Source organism: Physeter macrocephalus, chromosome 19 (assembly GCF_002837175.3).
Source record: "Physeter macrocephalus isolate SW-GA chromosome 19, ASM283717v5, whole genome shotgun sequence".
NCBI lineage: Eukaryota > Metazoa > Chordata > Mammalia > Artiodactyla > Physeteridae > Physeter > Physeter macrocephalus.
In genome coordinates, this window is record NC_041232.1 from 64,277,621 (window position 1) to 64,298,501 (window position 20,881).

The 20,881-nt window shown below is 40.0% G+C and overlaps 1 protein-coding gene across 3 annotated transcripts in view; it reads right to left on the reverse strand.

Moving 5' to 3' along the window:
- Positions 1 to 20,881, reverse strand: part of CFAP53 (cilia and flagella associated protein 53) — a 77,474-nt gene that overhangs the window by 28,646 nt on the left and 27,947 nt on the right. For all 3 annotated transcript variants that reach the window (XM_024132193.3, XM_028480141.2, XM_028480140.2), the window contains 2 exons: positions 11,217 to 11,520; positions 6,330 to 6,548 (listed from right to left, as the gene is read on the reverse strand). In XM_024132193.3, coding sequence (XP_023987961.1) covers positions 6,330 to 6,548; positions 11,217 to 11,520 — 523 coding nt within the window. The remainder of the gene's footprint in view (positions 1 to 6,329; positions 6,549 to 11,216; positions 11,521 to 20,881) is intronic.

Consider the following 20,881-nt stretch of genomic DNA (forward strand, 5'->3'; position numbering starts at 1 on the left):
AGAATGCTCAACATCATTAATCATTAGAGAAATGCAAATCAAAACTACAATGAGATATCATCTCACACCAGTCAGAATTGCCATCATCAGAAAATCTACAAACAATAAATGCTGGAGAGGGTGTGGAGAAAAGGGAACCCTCTTGCACTGTTGGTGGGAATGTAAATTCATACAGCCACTATGGAGAACAGTATGGAGGTTCCTTAAAAAATGAAAAATAAAACTACCATACGTCCCAGGAATCCCACTATTGGGCATATAACCTGAGAAAACCATAATTCAAAAAGAGTCATGTACCACAATGTTCATTGCAGCTCTATTTACAATAGCCAGGACATGGAAGCAACCTAAATGTCCATCGACAGATGAATGGATAAAGAAGACGTTGCACATATATATACAATGGAATATTACTCAGCCATAAAAAGAAATGAAATTGAGTTATTTGTAGTGAGGTGGATGGAGCTAGAGTCTGTCATACAGAGTGAAGTAAGTCAGAAAGAGAAAAACAAATACCGCCTCCTAACACAATATATATGGAATCTAAAAAAAAAAAAGAAAAATGGTCATGAAGAACCCAGGGGCAAAACGGGAATAAAGACGCAGACCTACTAGAGAATGGACTTGAGGATACGGGGAGGGGGAATGGTAAGGTGGGACAAAGTGAGAGAGTGGCATGGACATATATACACTACCAAAAGTAAAATAGATAGCTAGTGGGGAGCAGCCGAGAGTGGCATGGACATATATACACTACCAAAAGTAAAATAGATAGCTAGTGGGAAGCAGCCGCATAGCACAGGGAGATCAGCTTGGTGCTCTGTGACCACCTAGAGGGGTGGGATAGGGAGTGTGGGAGGGAGGGAGACACAAAAGGGAAGAGGTATGGGGACATATGTATATGTATAACTGATTCACTTTGTTATAAAGCAGAAACTAACACACCATTGTAAATCAATTATACTCCAATAAAGATGTTAAAAATTTTTTTAAAAATCAATAATCTAAACTTCCACCTTAGGAAACTAGAAGAAAAGGCAAATTAAATCCACAGTAAGCATAAGAAAAGAAATAAAAACTAGAGGAGAAATCAATGAAATTGAAAACAGGAAATGAAAGAGAAAAATCAGTGAAAGCAAAAGCTAGTTCTTTGAGAAGATCAATAAAATCGATAAGCCTGGGCTTCCCTGGTGGCGCAGTGGTTGAGAGTCCGCCTGCCGATGCAGGGAACACGGGTTCGTGCCCCGGTTCGGGAGGATCCCACATGCCGCGGAGCAGCTAGGCCCATGAGCCATGGCTGCTGAGCCTGCGCATCCAGAGTCTGTGCTCTGCAACGGGAGAGGCCACAGCAGTGAGAGGCCCACGTACCCCGAAAAAAAAAAAAAAAAAAAAAATCGATAAGCCTCTAGCCAGGCTAACTAAGAAAGGAGACGACCAAAATTAATAATATCGGAAATGAAAGAGGGGACATCACTACATGTACAAATACAACAGTCATTAAAAGGGTAAGAAAGAAATACTATGAACAACTCTATGCCCAAAAATTTGATACCCTAAAGGAAATGAACCACTTCTTTGAAAGACACAATCTGCCAAAATTGACACAAGAAGAAAAGGACAATCTGAATAGGCCTATATCTATCATTAAAGAAAGTGAATTAATAATTAACTTTCTGAAACAGAAAGCACCAGTCACAGATGAGTTCACTGGTGAATTCTACCAAACATTTAAGTTAGAAATTATACCAAGTGTCTACAATTTCTTTCACAAGACAGAAGCAGAAGGAATACTTCCTAACTCATCCTATGAAGCCAGAATTACCTTAATACCAAAGGCAGAAAAAGATATTATGAAAAAAAAAACTATACACGTATCTCTCTTATAAACAAAGATGCAAAAATTCTCAACAAAATATTAGTAAATTGAATCCAACAATGTATAAAAAGAATTATACAACATGACAAAGGTTTATCCTAGGTAGCAAGGCTGGTTCCCCATTCAAAAATCAATTAATGTAATCCATCATATCAACAGGCTGAAGAAGAAGAACCACATGATCATATCAGTTAATGCAGAAAAAAATTTGGCAGAATCCAACACCCACTCATGTTAAAATAAAAAAAATCCTCTCAGTAAACCAGGAATAAAGGGGGGAATTCCTCAATTTGATAATGAATATCTACAAAAAACCTACAACTAACATCATACTTAATGATGAAAAACTAGAAGCTTTCCCACTAAAATCAGGTACAAGGCAAGGATGCCCCCTCTCAGCACTCTTTTTCACATTATACTGAAAGTCCTAGCTTAAACAATAAGACAAGAATAGGAAATGAAAGGTATACTGATTGGGAAGAAGAAATAAAGCTGTCTTTTTTCACAGATAACATGGTTGTCTATGTAGAAAATCTGAAGGAATTGATAAAAAACTCCTGGAGCTAATAAGCAATTAAAGCAAGGTTACAGGATACAAGGTTAACATACAAAAGTCAACTGATTTCCTATATACCAGCAATGAAGTAGAATTTGAAATTAAAAACACAATACCATTTACATTAGCACCCCAAAGATGAAATACATAGGTACAAATCTAACAAAATATGTACAAGATCTATGAGGAAAAGCACAAAGCTGATGAGAAAAATCAAAGAACTAAATAGAGAGATAGTCCATGCTCATGAATAGGAATACTCAATATTGTCAAAATGTCAGTTCTTCCATTCTTGATCTATAGATTCAATGTAATTTTTAAAAAATCTCAGCAAATTATTTTGTGGAAATCAACAAACTGATTCTAAAATTTATATGAAGAGGCTAAAGACCCAAACTGGCCCACTCAGTATTTAAGGACAAGATCAAAGTCAGAGGACTGACCCTGCCCAACTTTAAGACTTACTATAGTAATCAAGATGGTATGGAGGGCTTCCCTGGTGGCACGGTGGTTGAGAGTCTGCCTGCCGATGCAGGGGACATGGGTTCGTGCCCCGCTCCGGGAAGATCCCACATGCCACGAAGCGGCTGGGCCCGTGAGCCATGGCCGCTGAGCCTGTGCGTCCGGAGCCTGTACTCCGCAACGGGAGAGGCCACAACAGTGAGAGGCCCGTGTACCACAAAAAAAAAAAAAAAAAAAAAAAAAAAAAAAGATGGTATGGAATTGGTGAAAGAATAGATCAATAGATCAGTAGAAAAGAACATAGAGCCCCAAAATAGACTCATATAAATATAGCCAACTGATCTTTGACTAGGAAGCAAAGGCTATACAATGGAGTTAAGAGAATCTCTTCAACAAATTGTGCTAGAACAACTAGACATCTACATGCCAAAAAAAAAAAAAATCTAGAAACAGACCTTACACCTTTACAAAAATTAACTCAAAATGGACCAAAGATCTAAACGTAAAATATAAAACTCCTAGAAGATAACAAAGAAGAAAATCTAAGTGACCTTGGGTTTGGTGATAAGCTTTTAGATACAATAGCAAAGGCACAATCCATGAAAGAAAGAATAGATAAGCTAGACTTCTTTAAAATTAAAAATTTTGCTCTATGAAAGCTCTGATCAAGAGAATGAAAGACAAGTCACAGACTGGGAGAAAATATTTGCTAAAAACTTATCCGATAACAAGACTGTTATCTAAAATATACAGAGAGCATTGGAGACAAGATGGTGGAATGGAAGGACTTGAGCTCGCCTCCTCTCATGAAAACACAAAAATCACAACTAACTGCTGAACAACCATGAACAAAAAAAGACTGGGACCTACCAGAAGAGATATTCTACAACCAAAGACAAAGAAGAAGCTACAACAAGACAGTAGGAGGGGTGCTTTCGTGATAAAATATACAAAGAACTCTTAAAACTCAACAAGAAGAAAACAAACAACCCCAAAAATGAGCCAAAGATCTTAACAGGCACCTCATCAAAAATATACAGATGACAAACATATAAAAAGATGCTTGTGATATTATGATTTATAATAAGAAATATATATTTGGTCTTCATCCCCATTCTGGCACAGAGCTCCTAAAACCCTTAGAATTTCCTAAGTGATGAGAGCAACAAAGTTGTCTTTTGTTCTGTTAATGAGGTGACTTTTGGACCAACACCTCTGGTTGCCAGGAGAACCAACCATGTGATTAGACGGTTGGAACTTTCAGTCCCAGTTCCCTGACCTCTGGGGAGGGGAGAAGGTTTGGAGGCTGAAATCAATCACTGATGGCCAATGACTTAACCAATCATGCCTATGTAATGAAGCCTATATAAAAGTCCCAAAGGAGAGGGTTCAGAATTGGGGAACCAGAACACTTCCACCATGCCAGGCCCCAAACTCCATGAGGACCGAAGCTCCTTTGTTCAGGACCTCATCCTATATGTCTCTTCATCTGGCTATTTATTTGTATCCTTTAATATACTCTGTAATAAATTGGTAATCTAGTGAGCAAACTGGTTTCCTGAGTTCTGTGAGCTGCTCTAGCCAATCAATCGAACTCAAGGAGGGGGTCGTGGGAACCTCTGATTTATAGCCAGTCTGTCAAGTAACAACTTGGATTTGCAATTGGCATCCTGAGTTTGAGGAGGATCATTGGAACTTCCAGTTTGTAGCCAGTTGGTCAGAAGCACAGGTAACCATCTGTGCTTGCGACTGGAAACTGAAGTAGAGGGCAGTCTTATAGAACTGAGCCCTTTCCCTGTGGAATCCGATGCTATCTCTGGGTAGATAGTGCCAGAATTGAATGGAATTGTAGGACACGCAGCTCGTGTCCCGAGCATTGCTTGGATACCACTCTACACATTGGAATTGGGTTCAGAATCCTTAATGCTCTATATCACATGACATTAGGGAAATTAAAATTAAACAACAATGATATATCACTACGCACCTATTAGAATGGCTCAAGTCCAGAACACTGACAACATGAAATACTGACAAGGATGCTGAGCAATAGGAACTCTCATTCATTGCTGGTGGGAATGCAAAATGGTAGAGACACTTTGGAAGACAGTTTGGCTGTTCTTACAAAACTACACATACTCTTACCATATGATGCAGCAATAACGCTTCTTGATATTTACCCAAATGATATTTACCCAAAGGTTATGTTGATATTTACCCAAATGATATTTACCCAAAAGTTATGTTCACACAAAAACCTGCCTAAGAATGTACACAATAACTTTATTCATAATCACCAAAACCTGGAAGCAACCAAGGATGTCCTTCAGAAGGTGACTGGATAAATACACTGTAGTACATCCACACAATGGAATAGATTCAGTGCTAAAAGTAAATGAGCTATCAAGCCATGAAAAGATATGGAGGGAACTTAAATGCATATTAGTTAGTGAAAGAAGCCAATCTGAAAAGGCTACATACTATATGATTCCAATGATATGACATTCTGGAAAAGGCAAAACTATGGAGACAGTAAAAATATCAGTGGTTTCCAGGGGTTTGGGGTGGAGGAAGGGATGAGCAGGTGGAGCACAGAGGATTTTTAGCCTAGTGAAATCACTCTGTATAATACTCTCATGGTGGATAAATGTCATCATATGTTTGTCAAAACCTATAGATCTACAACACCAAAGAATGGACCCTAATGTGAACTATGGACTTTGGGTGATAATGTGTCAATGTAGGTTCATCGATTGTAACAAATGTACCCTCTGGTGGAGGATGTTGAGAATGGGGAAGGCTATGCATGTGTTGGGGCAGGGGTATATGGGAAGTTTCTGTACTTTTTGCTCAATTTTGCTGTGAACCTAAAACTGCTCTAAAAAATAAAGTCTATCAAAACAAAACAAAACAAATCATAGTACCTTTAGGAAAAGAACAACACCCTAAAGAGTTCAATACAAATTAAAGAAACAGCTAAATAAACACTGGAATGATTTTCTCTACTCTCTTTGCCTGTCAAAATGACATATCCTTCAGAGTATAACTTGAACACCACTTTCTCAGTGATGTCTTCCCCAACTTCTGGACATACTTAGTCACTCCACTTCCTGCGATCCCATACTGCTATCACAGTACTAACACCATGTTATAGAGTAGGAGTTCTCAAATTTTAGTGAGCATCAGAATCACCTGGGAGAGCTTGTTAAAACAGGTTTCTTGTCCCAGCCAAGATCTGAATTTGGAGATTCTGAGTCTGAAGCCTAAGAATTTCTATTTCTAACATCCTCCCAGATGATGCTAATGCTGTTGGTTCGTGGACCACACTTACAGTAGCAGTTATGCTTTATTCTACATATGGCTAGTTCCCGTAAGACTGAGAGCTCAACAAGGAACCTCGTCCAGCACACAGTAGGCACTGAATAAACGTCTTACTCTTTTTTGCTTCTTTTTATCAGCCTCTTCCTGTAAGTTTTGAAGGGCGCTTTTCATGAGCTTCATGTTCAAGTCCTGATCTTCTCTGTATTCCTGCTGAATATTCTCCATCTTCTCTTGGAGGGCTTTTTGCAAAGCAGCCCTTATTTCCTGTTTTGTCTTCTGTTTCTTTAGCTTATCCTGTTCATTCTCAAGTTTCACCTGTGCTTTGTCATTTTCCTATGGCAGAACAATAGTGAAGATACTGCATCAGTACAGTTGGACAAAACAAAGAAGTTAATGCATTTCATTTAAGAGGTGAGAATAAACGGTTTCTTGGAAACACACACTCCTGGGTGAAAAGGTACTATAAGAAATAAAACTTGCCGTTTCATTGCTGAATCAGCAATACAGCTTTGTGAAATTGCTGTCTGTGTATAAAGTAATAAATAGCTGTGGAGTTCAAAAATGCAGAAAAGTATAAGGATAAATCACTTTTATTCTTAATACCCATTCATCCACTACCATTCTCAACGTTTTGGTGTATTGACCTCCCAGACTTTAGTCTTCTATGCACATCTGCACATCTAGATTTGGATACATTATTAGCCAGCAATAAGAGTCCAGAAATGGAGATGTCCACATCAGCTAAATATACAAAAGTAAATTAAGCATTTTGTTCTTTAAAAGCTCTCCCCCATTCCTCTCATTTTCTTATCGATCTGACCCTCCTGGCTAGCTTAACTGCCTGACTAATCAGTTTTAACTGGGGTACCACTGCTGTTGGGTGCTGTGAGTTTGGTATAAACTGAGGCATTAATCCTCCTGTCAAAGGCATTTGCACTCTCCTGGAGGGATAAGTCCTTGCCCAGTGGGGACAGGAGATGACACACATAGTGAGGAGGGATACAATCCCCAACTAACTTGATCTAACTGAGACTCACAACAGCCATGACTGCCACAATTTCTGGCTTGTGAGAGGGAAGTTATATGCTAGACTTTTCCATTAATGTCATGAGAGTAAATCCACACTGAATTGTGAGGGTCAAATGAGACAATAAAAGTAAAAATGCTCTGCAATATTTAAGGAAAAATGATGGATATCAAACATGAAAGCCAGTGGGATAGCAGGCCACACTTTTTATTTATTTATTTATTTTTCATTCATTTATTTATTTGGCTGCACCGGGTCTTAGTTGCCACGTGCAGGACGTTCGTTGAGGCATGCGGGATCTTCAGTTGCAGCATGCAAACTTTTATTTGTGGCATGTGGGATCTAGTTCCCTGACCTGGGATCAAACCTGGGGCCCCTGCAGTGGGAGTGCGGAGTCTTAGCCACTGGACCACCAGGGAAGTTCCAGGCCACACTTTTTAAAAAGTAAGGTTGACTATACCAGGAGCCAGCAATCAGCCAAATCAGACTATGAAGCTGGTAAAGATGGTATGGGGGGAGAACTGCTCAAAATTAAGAGACCTAAAAGCAGTTTACTATGTCTTGGTTTCCCCAGGATAGTTCTGATTTTACACTGTTGTGCTTATGTACTGAATTAAATGCACCCCTTTCAATCTCAAATGTGACCAGATTTGAATAATAAACAGTGACTCATTCTAAAAGAGACTTATAAGAGGACAACAATGTTTGGATCCTGATTTAAATGTCAAATAACTTAGACAGTGATGGAAATTTGATGCTGATTTTAGATGATAACAATGAATTATTATTAATTTTTTTAGGTTTGATATTGGCATTGTATAAGAAAATGTCCTTAATCATGTTGTTGAGATGCATACTTGAGATGTATTTAAGGGAGAAATGACATGTCTGGGATATGTGTATATATATATATATATACACACACACATACACATATATATATACATATATATTTTTTGGCTGCATCGGGTCTTAGTTGTGGCCCACAGGATCTTCGCTGAGGCACGCGGGATCTTTCGTTGCAGCGTGCGGGCTCTTTGTTGTGGTATGCAGGCTTCTCTCTAGTTGTGGCGTGCGGGTTTTCTCTTCTCTAGTTGTGGTGCTTGGGTTCCAGAGCACGTGGGCTCTGTAGTTTGTGGCACGCAGGCTTAGTTGCCCTGCAGCATGTAGGATTTTAGTTCCCTGACCAGGGATTGAACCTGCGTCCCCTGCATTGTAAGGCGGATTCTTTACCATTGGACCACCCGGGAAGTCCCTGGGACATATTTTAAAACAAAAGTGGAAGGGGGTAGAATATAGGAAATCAACATGTCAAAATGCAACAGCTGCTGAAACTGGGAGATCAGTACATGAGTATGATCATCGTACTCTCCACTTCTGTGCATTTGAAAATGTTCATATTATTATTTAATATGACATTACTGTTATAATTATAACAAATGTTATAATTATAACATTAAAAAGGGTGGAATAACATTCTTGAAATTACAAAATAATAGAGATAAAGAACACATCAGTGGCTGCCAGGGGTTAGGGTTGAGGGTGGTGATGAAATAAAATTTACATTTTAAGGTAGGACGAAAATGTAAACATAAAATTCTCTCTCTCTCTGTCCGTTTGGGCCTCCTCCCTCCCGCTTTACAGTGCAATGTGCATCTTCATTATACATTAACCAGACCTCCTCAAAGATGGAAATGCCTACTTCATAGCAAAGATCAATTTTTTTTTTCTTTCTTCTGACGCCAGCAATAGAACTTTATAGAAGATTAATATTCTTTCCCAACTCTGGAAGGGGTCATGGTAACTTACTACTTGCTTTGTATGTGCTTACCCGGACTATGTATCTTTGGTGAACTTATGTAAAATGTCATTGTGTCATTTTGATGTATGATTTTCTGTCTTGAACATGTATATGACTGCCTTCAACTACTAACAGGTGGAACAATTCTCAGAGCTTCTGAGAGTCTGTCTCTTGTATTATAATCCTAAGTTTGGCTTGAATAAAATTCTCTTTTTCTTCTTAACTTGATTGTTAATTGAATTTTCTTTGACAGAGGTTATAACAATAAAGGAGTAGCTGGAAGGAGTTTCTTTGAATGATGGAACAATTCTGTATCCTGATTCAGTAGTGGTTACATAAATGTAGTGGTTACATATGGTAAAATTTCATAGAACTATACCCCTTCCTCCAAAGAGTGCATGTAAAAGCTGGTGAAATCCAAAGAAGGGTTTTTTAGTTTAGTTAAATAAGTGAGTAACTTTAGTTGAAAGTATTATACCAGTATAAGTCTTTATAAGTCTCTCTATATAATATTTGGTTATGTAAAGGTACACAGAAACTCTAATATTTTTGGCAACTCCTTGTTAAAGTTATTTCCAAAAAAAATTTTTTTTAAAGTAAGGTAGAAATAGAGATAGCTAGGTGTGCTATAAAAAATAAATATTTTGTCTTTGCCCCTGGTTCCTGGCACATAGCTCCTAACACCCTTGGAATCTCCAAAATGATAAGATTATCTTTTGTAGCCTAATGAGATGACCAGTGGTTGGATCCCCTAGATAGCTTCAGGATGGGAGATGATAACTAGAAAGACCAAACCATGTGATCAGAGGGGTGGAACTTTAGCTCCACCCCTTGACCTCCAGGGAGGGAAGAGGGGCCAGAGATTGAGTTCAATCACCAATGGCAATTGAATTAATCAATCACGCCCATGTGATGAAACCTCCATAAACCCCCAAAGGACGAGGTCCAGAGAGCTTCTGGATTGAACGCATCAAGGTGGTGGGGGCATGGAAGCTCTGAGTACCACCTCACATACCTTCCCCTATGCATCTCTTCCATTTGACCATCTCTGAGTTGTATACCTTACAATAAGCTGGTAATGGTAAGTAAAGCACTTTCCTAAGTTCCATGAGTTGTTTTAGTGAATTACTGAAACTGAGGGGGAGTCATGAGAACCTTGGACTTTGTAGCCAAGCTGGACAGAAGTGTGGGTAACCTAGGGACCCACAACTTGTGATGGGTATCTGAAGTGAGGGCAGTCTTGTGGGACTAAGCCCTTCAACTTATGGAGTCTGACACTAACTCCAGATAGTATCAGAACTGAGTCAAATTGTAGGACACCTAATCAGCGTCTGCAGAGCATCAGAGTATTGTCTGATGTGAGAAAAAAACCCACACATTTGGTGTCAGAAGTGTTGTGAGTAAAAGTAGCTCACTAAGTATCTTACACCAGAGGAGGGGGTATATGTAAGGCCATTTGGGGGCCACTATTTTGATTTTCTTAGAGATCTTCTACTAAACTCTTCAAAATAAAACAATCTTAAACCCAGAGAAGATTTCTGGTCTCTGCATGTACCTTACCTTTGATATTTCTTATGGTTTCAAATCTCAATACTTGAGATTTCCCAGGAAAATATTACCATCTTCCTAAATTTAGTGGTATTAAAGTATCAGATGTTGAAAGCTTTATATACTTATAAAATTGCTACCTTTTTGAGTGCTTGCACACATTTCCATTGACAACTCTAATTTGTATATACTAGGGGCAGTGATCTTGTAGGAACAAAATTATTGATGCTGGTGGTCTGGGGGGTTACTGTAGCTGTTGTATAAGCACTTTATATAGGATTTGGAAACTATCAATTATCCATATCAAAGAATGGGGGGATGTTGCCAAATTGCCACTAGGCTTCATTGGCACTGCCGATGATTATCCCATTTCATCCTCACAACAAAGACAAGTGCCCTTTGCCTCATTTTGTAGATGAGGAAACTGAATCACAGTAGTGAAGTAACTTGCCCTATACAATGAGATGGCACTGTCAGCTGGGCCTTGAAATTCAAGGCTCTGACCATGGTCTGTTGCTCTGTGAACGAGCCTTGGCCATCAGGCAAACTACAGTAGCAGGCTGGCAAACTGTGTATTCTAGCCACTGAGTTCATCGTCCTATCACAAGCATTTCAAAAGACCCACCACAAGGCGCGCCTCCTCCTCCTTCAGCCGCCGCGCTGCCTGCCTTTGTGCCTGGATGCTGGTGATCTGGGCACTCAGCCCCAGCCGTGTGTTCTCCACCAGCTCTCTCTGTCTCCTCGCCTCTTCGGCTTCTCGCTTCTCTTTGGCCAGTCGGTCTTCCTCCCAGAGCTTTGAGAACATCTGCTCTTCCACCAGCTTCTGCCTTTCCAGCTCCTCATTAAATGCTATCTGTGCTTTCCGCTCCTTGCTCACTGCCTTCTGATGGATACAGTACAACTCAACACGGAGCTCCTCACAGCGTTCCCTGAAAGGACAGTTTAAAAAAGAAACCCAGCCTTTCATAAGACATTGCTCTCTTTAGGCACAAATCTGCACAGTCAGACGCTGAAGTAAGAAAGTTAAAGACCTGGATGTAGGCCATCTGAGCACCGGAAACACATGAGGGAGCAGCAAGGAGGCAGGCACCATGATGCCACAGACAAAGTACAGGCACTGGAGTCAAGCAGAGCAGGCTTTGAAATCTGGTTTTGATATTTCCTATGTGACCTTAGATCAAAAACTCGATCTATCTGAGCCTGTTTCTATATCTGTAAAAGAACTGACTTTCAAGGTTCTGGTAAGGATCAGAGATAGATGGATATAAATACCTAGTAGGTAACAGGAACTCAGCAAATGGTAACTACTATTATTACTATAGAGGAAATAGAAGAGGGACGAGTCCCTGCAACATTACAAGTAGATTAAGGCTGTGGTAGAAAGAGACCCTGTATGTACATCCAAGAAAAGACCCAAGGATAGAGTTAGCATATCATGGTGATGTTTCCCCATTGCATCTGGATTCCTGGCAGGGCACACATCCACTGAAGGGGTTTCTGCCAGAGTTGAGCAAACAGCCCTCTTGTTGCCTTTTCACAACCAGGCTTGTGTCACCATTCAAGAAGAAATACTATTTCAGTAAGTCTTTGGACCTCATCCTTTCTTTCAGCCTCAGTAATTTAAATTTCTTCAAATGTTCTTGATTGAGCCTATTTTTAATTTAAGAGCTGTGAAATTATTTAGCAATATTTTCAAAACCCTACTCTCCCCTTCCTCCCTACCCCCTCCCAGACCAGACTTGTTAAATCAGAATATTTAGCACATTTGTATTTTTTAAGAGCTCCTCAGATGGTTCTGACATATAGCCAAGTTTGTGATGGAAGGCAATGTTTTTTACAAACATCAAGTCTTCCTGGTTTCTAAATCAAATTCTACACCAAGAAGCTAAAGTTTGGAGAATGGGCTCAATAAAGAACTTTAAAAGAAATTCGAGTTGTTAAGACTGAAAGAAAGGATGAGATCTAAACTCTTATTGCAAGAGTGGTCAGTATCACACAAAATAAAACCCCCAAAATACACTTTAACATTTAAAAAAACTAATTCAGCTGTCTGAAATTCATCAGTGAAATTCTCAGAATTGGCCATGATAACTTATTAAAGTCCTTCCCAATCCTATGATTCACACTCTAACAAAGGTATTCAATTAATGGAAATCTAGATCCTAAGGATAATAAGTATGGCTTATATTTTTAAATTTTTATTTAAAATCAACTCTTTCTTCCTAAGTATAAAACTAATACATGTTCATTGCAGAAAAACTAGAAAATACAGAAAAGTATGAAGACACTAAAAATAACACGTAATCCTACTATCAGGAGATAATCACTATTAGCATGTTAATATATTTCTTTCCAGTCTTACGTATGTGCATTTTTACTAGAACTGGAGTTATTCTGCATATCTATATCTCCTTGTATCTTAATTTTTCCATCTACCATTATATTGGGAATGCTTCCTCAGGAAATATTCTTTAAAACAATTCCTAACCTTAGAACTTTATTATAGTTTACTAAGCTGCATAACAGAGGCTACAGCCTATAAATATATCAGAGTTTACTTAAACATTCCCCTATTTGATGAACATATAGGTTATGTCTAACTTTTATTACAATGTTGCAATGAACATTGTTTCTGTAGCTCTTTCTGTTTATTGCTAATGACTTTCTTAAGGTAATTCCTTCCTTAATATGAAATCTAAGAGTACAAAGACATTCTTACGGCAGTTGATGATGCATGCTGCCAAGAATGCCAGAATTAACACATTATTGACCACAGGTGTATTAATACATCTTTTGTTACCCGAACAGTATTGACCAGAGACATAACAATACGGTTTTAGAGAGTGATAAAATTAACATCACCAGGCAAAGTTGTTAGAGCTTAAAATTGATCACAACTTATGATTGTCATTATCATTCACATTTTGCTCAGTTAGGTTTTTGTTCCAACCCTGTGTATATTATAAATGCAAGTTTATTACCATAAAATTTTCAAAAATAACGCATCACGAAATTTTGAGTGAAGAAGAATTTTTCGGTGAATTTTATGCAGATACTTTCTCTGATTGTCCGAGCGACATATATGCTAGTGTCTCAGAAGATGATAGTTCTTCAGAATACAGTTCTGATTCAGATGATATGAATATCAGACCAACAAAAAGACAAAAAACCTTAGTGATTGATTCTGATACAGAAAGTGAAAATGAAACTCACGGTGCTGGAGAATGCTCCTTTGCTTCTACAGAGGAGTGGACTGAGGACAACATTTCACGAAAATTAGAAGACTTTAGAGGTGTGTCAGGTATAACTATTGAATGTAATAACCCGCAAAGTATTAGCAAAATAACAGAATTTTTGGTAATGGCTTTTTCAAGTTGGTCACTTCTCAAACAAACTTGTATCACCAACAGAACGAAAAATCATATAAAAAGTATGATAAAGCTTTAAAATGGACTGATGTAACCAATAGTGACATGAAGAAGTTTCTTGGATTAATAATTTTGATGGGACAAATAAGAAAGTCACACTGGAAAGAACAGTCGGTTGATCCCTTACTTGAAACCTATCTTTCCAAAGATTATGATGAGAAGAAGGTTCGAACAAATAATGACATTTCTTCACTTTAATGATAACTTGGAAACTCCACTTCCTGCAGACAGAATTTCAAAAGTTAAAGCTCTTTTGGATTATTTTCTACCAAAATTTCAATTGATCTATATACTCAAACAAGAGCTATCACTTGATGAGGCAATGATAAAGTGGAGAGGATGACTCAGATTTAAAACCTATAATCCCGGAAAACTTACAAAATATGGAATTTTGGTTAGGATGGTTAGCAAAAGTGAAACTGGATATATATGCAACCTTGAGATTTACACTGGTGAAGAAAAGAAACTTCAAGAAACAGTTTCAGTCCTACAACCTTATCTTAGCTCATGGCACCATATTTACCAAGACAATTATTACAACAGTGTGCCCACAACTGAAATATTGTTGAAAAATAAAACCAGAGTTTGTGGGACTATAAGAGATAATCGTGGTCTACCAAACCAATTAAAGGATAAATCTAAAAATATACAGAGGGGAGAAATGACATTCTTATGGAAGGGAGAAGTGATTCTTCTTGTATGGAAAGACAAGAGGTTAGTCTGCATGGTGACAGCTATTCATGACGCCTCCATAGGAGGAGGCCTCAGCCTCCTCCTACAGGAAAGGAAGACAGGAGGAGTGGGCATCAGATAACTAAGCCCACTTGTCTAACAGAGTATAATAAATATATGAAAGGAGTTGATCAATCCGATCAATGCCTGGAAAACTTCAATATCCTCTGGAAAATTCAAAAGTGGTATAAGAAAGTGGGTTTCTATTTGAGTAATTGCGGTTTATTCAACGTGTTTAAAATTTATTGTAGCTTTAATGCACAGAATAAAATGACTTACAAGCAATTTTTGTTAGCAGTACCTAGAGAATAGGTAACTGACCATTCTGGTGAATATAGTGGTAGTCCCGCACCTGATCCTTCTTGTGGCGTTTCTAAAAGAGCCCCCCGCAAAGATCCACCTTGTCAACTATCAAGTAAAATAAAATAACGTATTCTAGAGGAAATAATATCCACACGACTAAAAAAAAATGTCACCAGAAAGTGTAGAGTCTGCTCTTCCAGGGGAAAGTGCAGTGAAACATGGTATATTTGTAATAGATGTTCTGTTCCCCTGCACAGAGGTGTCTGCTAGGGCCTACCACACTCTAACGAAATATTAGAATGCTTTAGTAAGACATGTACAAAGTTTCAAATAAATACATTAAGTGCAAAAAAAGTTGTTGATATTTACTCAAACGTGTGTGTTTCAATATTCACTTATAAGACAAATCTTTGGCCACAGGCATTAGTTTATGCAAAAATCCCCCAGTCAATAATGTGTTAACACTGCATGAATGAGCTCATATCATAAACACTTCTTTAGATCAGTAGGTCTTCAAGCTTTTTTGATTATGTATGTCTTTCAGTAAAAAAACTTCTAAGCATCCACAACATTGTTTATAAATTATATGAGATTATTAATATGTAACTATATCAAATAAATTATTTATATGCAAAAATTAAAACAGATGAGCTAAAAAGCATCAAATAGAATATCTATTTATTTTAATGATAATAATCATTAATAAGAGGAAAACTTTTTGTCAGTGCTTCACATGGTACTTTCACACATAAAATCTTATTTCATCCTCATAAGTGCCTTATAACTTAGATGGAGCAGAAAGTATTATCCCCATTTTAGAGTTAAAGAAATCGAAATCTGGCACTTCCCTGGTGGTCCAGGGGTTAAGACTCCACGCTCCCAATGCAGGGGATCCGGGTTCAATCCCTGGTCAGGGAACTAGATCCCGCATGCTGCAACTAAAAGATGCTGCGTGCTGCAATTAAAGATCCTGCATGCGGCAATGAAGATACCACATGCCACAACTAAGACCCAGCGCAGTCAAATAAATAAATAAATATTTTTTTAAAAAAGAGGGACTTCCCTGGTGGTGCAGTGGTTAAGAATCTGACAAGCCTTCCAGGTGATCCCAGAACAGGATAGTGAGACGGATCCTGTTAGAAGAAGCAAGATGAGCTCACGGATGGCCAAGCCATGGATCTCCAGAGAGTGGCAAACCAGAGACATCCTGAGCCCTGAAACTATGACTAAGAAATGTCACAAGGGGACTTCCTTGGTGGTCCAGCGGTTAGACTCCACACTCTCAGTGCAGGGGGCCCAGGTTCGATCCTTGGTTAGGGAACTAGAGCCCGCAGGCCGCAATGAAGATCCCGTGTGCCGCAACTAAGATCCAGCACAGCTAAATAAAAAATATTAAAAAAAAAAAAACAAATGCAGGGGACACAGGTTCAAGCCCTGGTCTGGGAAGATCTTACATGCTGTGGAGCAACTAAGCCCGTGTGCCACAACTATTGAGCCTGCACTCTAGAGCCTTGAGCCACAACTACTGAGACCGTGTGCCATAACTACAGAAGCCCGCGGACCTAGAGCCCATGCTCCGCCACAAGAGAAGCCACCACAATGAGAAGCACGCGCACTGCAATGAAGAGTAGCCCTCGCTCACTGCAACTAGAGAAAGTCCGCGCACAGCAACGAAGACCCAACACAGCCAAAAATAAATAAATAAATTAATTAATTTAAAAATAATAATAATAAAAGAAAAGAAAGAAATAGAAACACAGGGAGCCTAAGTATCTTTCCAAGCCACAGAGCCAGGAGTTGCTAATAACTGTTATTAGCAACAGTTATTAAGTGCTTACTATTTGCCAGGCACTGCTCTAAGCACTTTACGTTTGAACTCTTATGATCTTCATAATAACCAATGTTGCAACAAACACTATTATAAGCTAATTATTATTATTCTTTTATTCCCAGTTTACAGATGAGAAAATGAAGGCACGGAGCTGTTAAGTATCTTATGTAATTTCATACGTTCAATATGTAGTAGAGCAGGGACTGAAGACCTGGCAGTCTGGTCCTGGAGTTCCTTGGTACTTCATTATATCATCAAGTGTTCTGACCACACATCCTAGGATATTCATTTAATAAAAACACCACAAAATACTAAAAAGCCAAAAAAATTCCTTCCTTAATCTGGGGTCCAATCACTGTGTACAAATATAGGACATTTAAAAAGAAATCTGAGGCACAGAGGGAACATACCTCAACATAATACAGGCCATGTATGACAAACCCACAGGTAACATCATACTCAACAGTGAAAAGCTGAAAGCATTTCCACTAAGCTCAGGAATAAGACAAAAATGCCCACTCTCACCACTTTTATTCAACAGTTTGGAAGTCCTAGGCACAGCAATCAGAGAAGAAAAAGAAATAAAAGGAATTTTAATTGGAAACAAAGAAGTAAAACTGTTTGCAGATGACATGATACTATACACAGAAAAATCCTACAGACACCACCAGAAAACTACTAGAGCTCATTGGTGAATTTGGTAAAGTTGCAGGATACAAAATTAATATACAGAAATATGTTGCATTTCTATACACTAACAACAAATTATCAGAAAGAGAAATTAAGGAAACAGTCCCATTTACCATCACATCAAAAAGAATAAAATACCTAGGAATAAACCTACCTAAGGAGGTAAAAGACCTGTACTTGGAACACTAAAAGACTCTAATGAATGGAATTGAAGATGACACAATGAAATGGAAAGATACATTGTGTTCCTGGATTGGGAGAATTAATATTGTTAAAAAAGGATCATACCACACCCAAGGCAATCTACAGATTCAATGCAACCCCTATCAAAATACCAATGGCATCTATCACAGAAATAGAACAAATAATTTTAAAATCTGTATGGAAACACAAAAGACCCCAAATAGCTAAAGCAATCTTGAGAAAGAAGAATACAGCTAGAGAAACCATGCTCCCTGACTTCAGACTATACCACAAAGCTACAGTAATCACAACAGTATGGTACTGGCACAAAAACAGACCCACAGATCAATGGAACACAATAGAGAGCCCAGAAATAAACCCATGAACTTATGGTAAATTAATCTATGACAAAGGAGGCAAGAATATACAATGGAGAAAATACAGTCTCTTCAATAAGTGTTGGGAAAACTGGACAGCTACATGTAGAATAGTGAAATCAGAACACTCTCTAACATCATATATAAAAGTAAGCTCAAAATGGATTAAAGATCTAAATGTAAGACCGGATACCATAAAACTCCTAGAGGAAAACATAGACAGAAGACTTTGACATAAACCATAGCAATATTTTTTTGTATCTGTCTCCTAAAACAAGGGAAATAAAAGCAAAAATAAACAAATGGGAACTAATTAAACTTAAAAGCTTTTGCACAGCAAAATAAACCATCGACAAAATGAAAAGACAACCTACTGAATGGGAGAAAATATTTGCAAATGATATGACTGATAAGGGGTTAATATCCAACATATATAAACAGTTCATACAACTCAACATCAAAAGAAAAGAAAAAAAAAACGATTAAAAAATGGGCAGAACTGAAGACATTTCTCCGAAGAGGATATGCAAATGGCCAAAAAGCACATGAAAAGATGCTCAGCATGGTTAATCATCAGGGAAATGCAAATCAAAACCACAATGAGGGGATTCCCTGGTGGTCCAGTGGTTAGCACTACATGCTTTCACTGCCGAGGGCCCAGGTTCAATCCCTGGACGGAGAACTAAGATCCCACGAGGCACGAGGCATGGCCAAAAAAAAAAACGAAGAAGAAAGAAACAAAACCACAATGAGATATCACCTTGCACCTGTCAGAATGGCTATCGTCGGGGGAGACCTTTAAGATGGCAGAGGAGTAAGATATGGGGATCACCTTCCTCCCCACAAATACATCAGAAATACATCTACATGTGGAACAACTCCTACAGAACACGTACAGAACACTGGCAGAAGACCTCAGACCTCCCCAAAGGCAAGAAACTCCCCACGTACCTGGGTAGGGCAAAAGAAAGAAGAAAAAACAGACAAAAGAATAGAGACAGGACCTGCACCTCTGGGAGGGAGCTGTGAAGGGGGAAAAGTTTCCACACACTAGGAAGCTCCTTCACTGGCAGAGACAGGTGGTGGAGGTGGGAAGCTTCAGAGCCACGGAGGAGAGCGCAGCAACAGGGGTGCAGAGGGCAAAGTGGAGAGATTCCCGCACAGAGGATCGGTGCCAACTAGCACTCACCAGCCTGAGAGGCTTGTCTGCTCACTTGCCAGGGTGGGTGCAGTCTGGGAGCTGAGGCTCAGGCTTCATAGGTCAGATCCCAGGGAGAGGACTGGGGTTGGCTGCGTGAACACAGGCTGAAGGGGCTAGTGCGCCACAGCTAGCCGGGAGGGATTCCAGGAAAAAGTCTGGAACTGTCTAAGAGGCAAGAGAGCATTGCTTCGGGGTGCATGAGGAGAGGGGATTCAGAACACCACCTAAACGAGTTCCAGAGATGGGCGCGAGCTGTGGCTATCAGCGTGGACCCCAGAGACGGGCATAGAATGCGAAGGCTGCTGCTGCAGGCACCAAGAAGCCTGTGTGCAAGCACAGGTCACTATCCACGCCTCCCATCCCGGGAGGCTGTGCAGCCCACCACAGCCAGGGTCCCGTGATCCAGGGGCTCCTTCACTGGCAGAGACAGGTGGTGGAGGTGGGAAGCTTCAGAGCCACGGAGGAGAGCGCAGCAACAGGGGTGCAGAGGGCAAAGTGGAGAGATTCCCGCACAGAGGATCGGTGCCAACTAGCACTCACCAGCCTGAGAGGCTTGTCTGCTCACTTGCCAGGGTGGGTGCAGTCTGGGAGCTGAGGCTCAGGCTTCATAGGTCAGATCCCAGGGAGAGGACTGGGGTTGGCTGCGTGAACACAGGCTGAAGGGGCTAGTGCGCCACAGCTAGCCGGGAGGGATTCCAGGAAAAAGTCTGGAACTGTCTAAGAGGCAAGAGAGCATTGCTTCGGGGTGCATGAGGAGAGGGGATTCAGAACACCACCTAAACGAGTTCCAGAGATGGGCGCGAGCTGTGGCTATCAGCGTGGACCCCAGAGACGGGCATAGAATGCGAAGGCTGCTGCTGCAGGCACCAAGAAGCCTGTGTGCAAGCACAGGTCACTATCCACGCCTCCCATCCCGGGAGGCTGTGCAGCCCACCACAGCCAGGGTCCCGTGATCCAGGGACAACTTCCCTGGGAGAACACACGGTGCACCTCAGGCTGTTGCAACGTCACGCCATCCTCTGCCGCCACAGGCTCGCCCCGCATCCATACGCCTCCCTCCCCCCGGCCTGAGTGAGCCAGAGCCCCCCAATCAGCTGCTACTTCAACCCTGTCCTGTCTGGGTGAAGAACAGATGCCCTCAGGCAACCTACACGCAGAGGCAGGGCCAAATCCAAAGCTGAACCCCAGGAGCTGTGCGAACGAGGAAGAGAAAGGGAAATCTCTCCCAGCAGCCTCGGAAGCAGCGGATTAAAGCTCCACAATCAACTTAATGTACCCTGCATCGGTGGAATACCTGAATAGACAACGAATCATCCCAAATTGAGGAGGTGGACTTTGGGAGCAACTGTAGACTTGGAGTTTGCTCCCTGCACATAATTCGTTCCTGGTTTTATGTTTACCTTAGTTTAGTATTTAGAGTTTATTATCATTGGTAGGTTTGTTTATTGATTTAGTTGCTCGCTTCCTTTTTTTTTTTTTTTTTTTTTTTTTTGCGGTACGCAGGCCTCTCACTGTTGTGGCCTCTCCCGTTGCAGAGCACGGGCT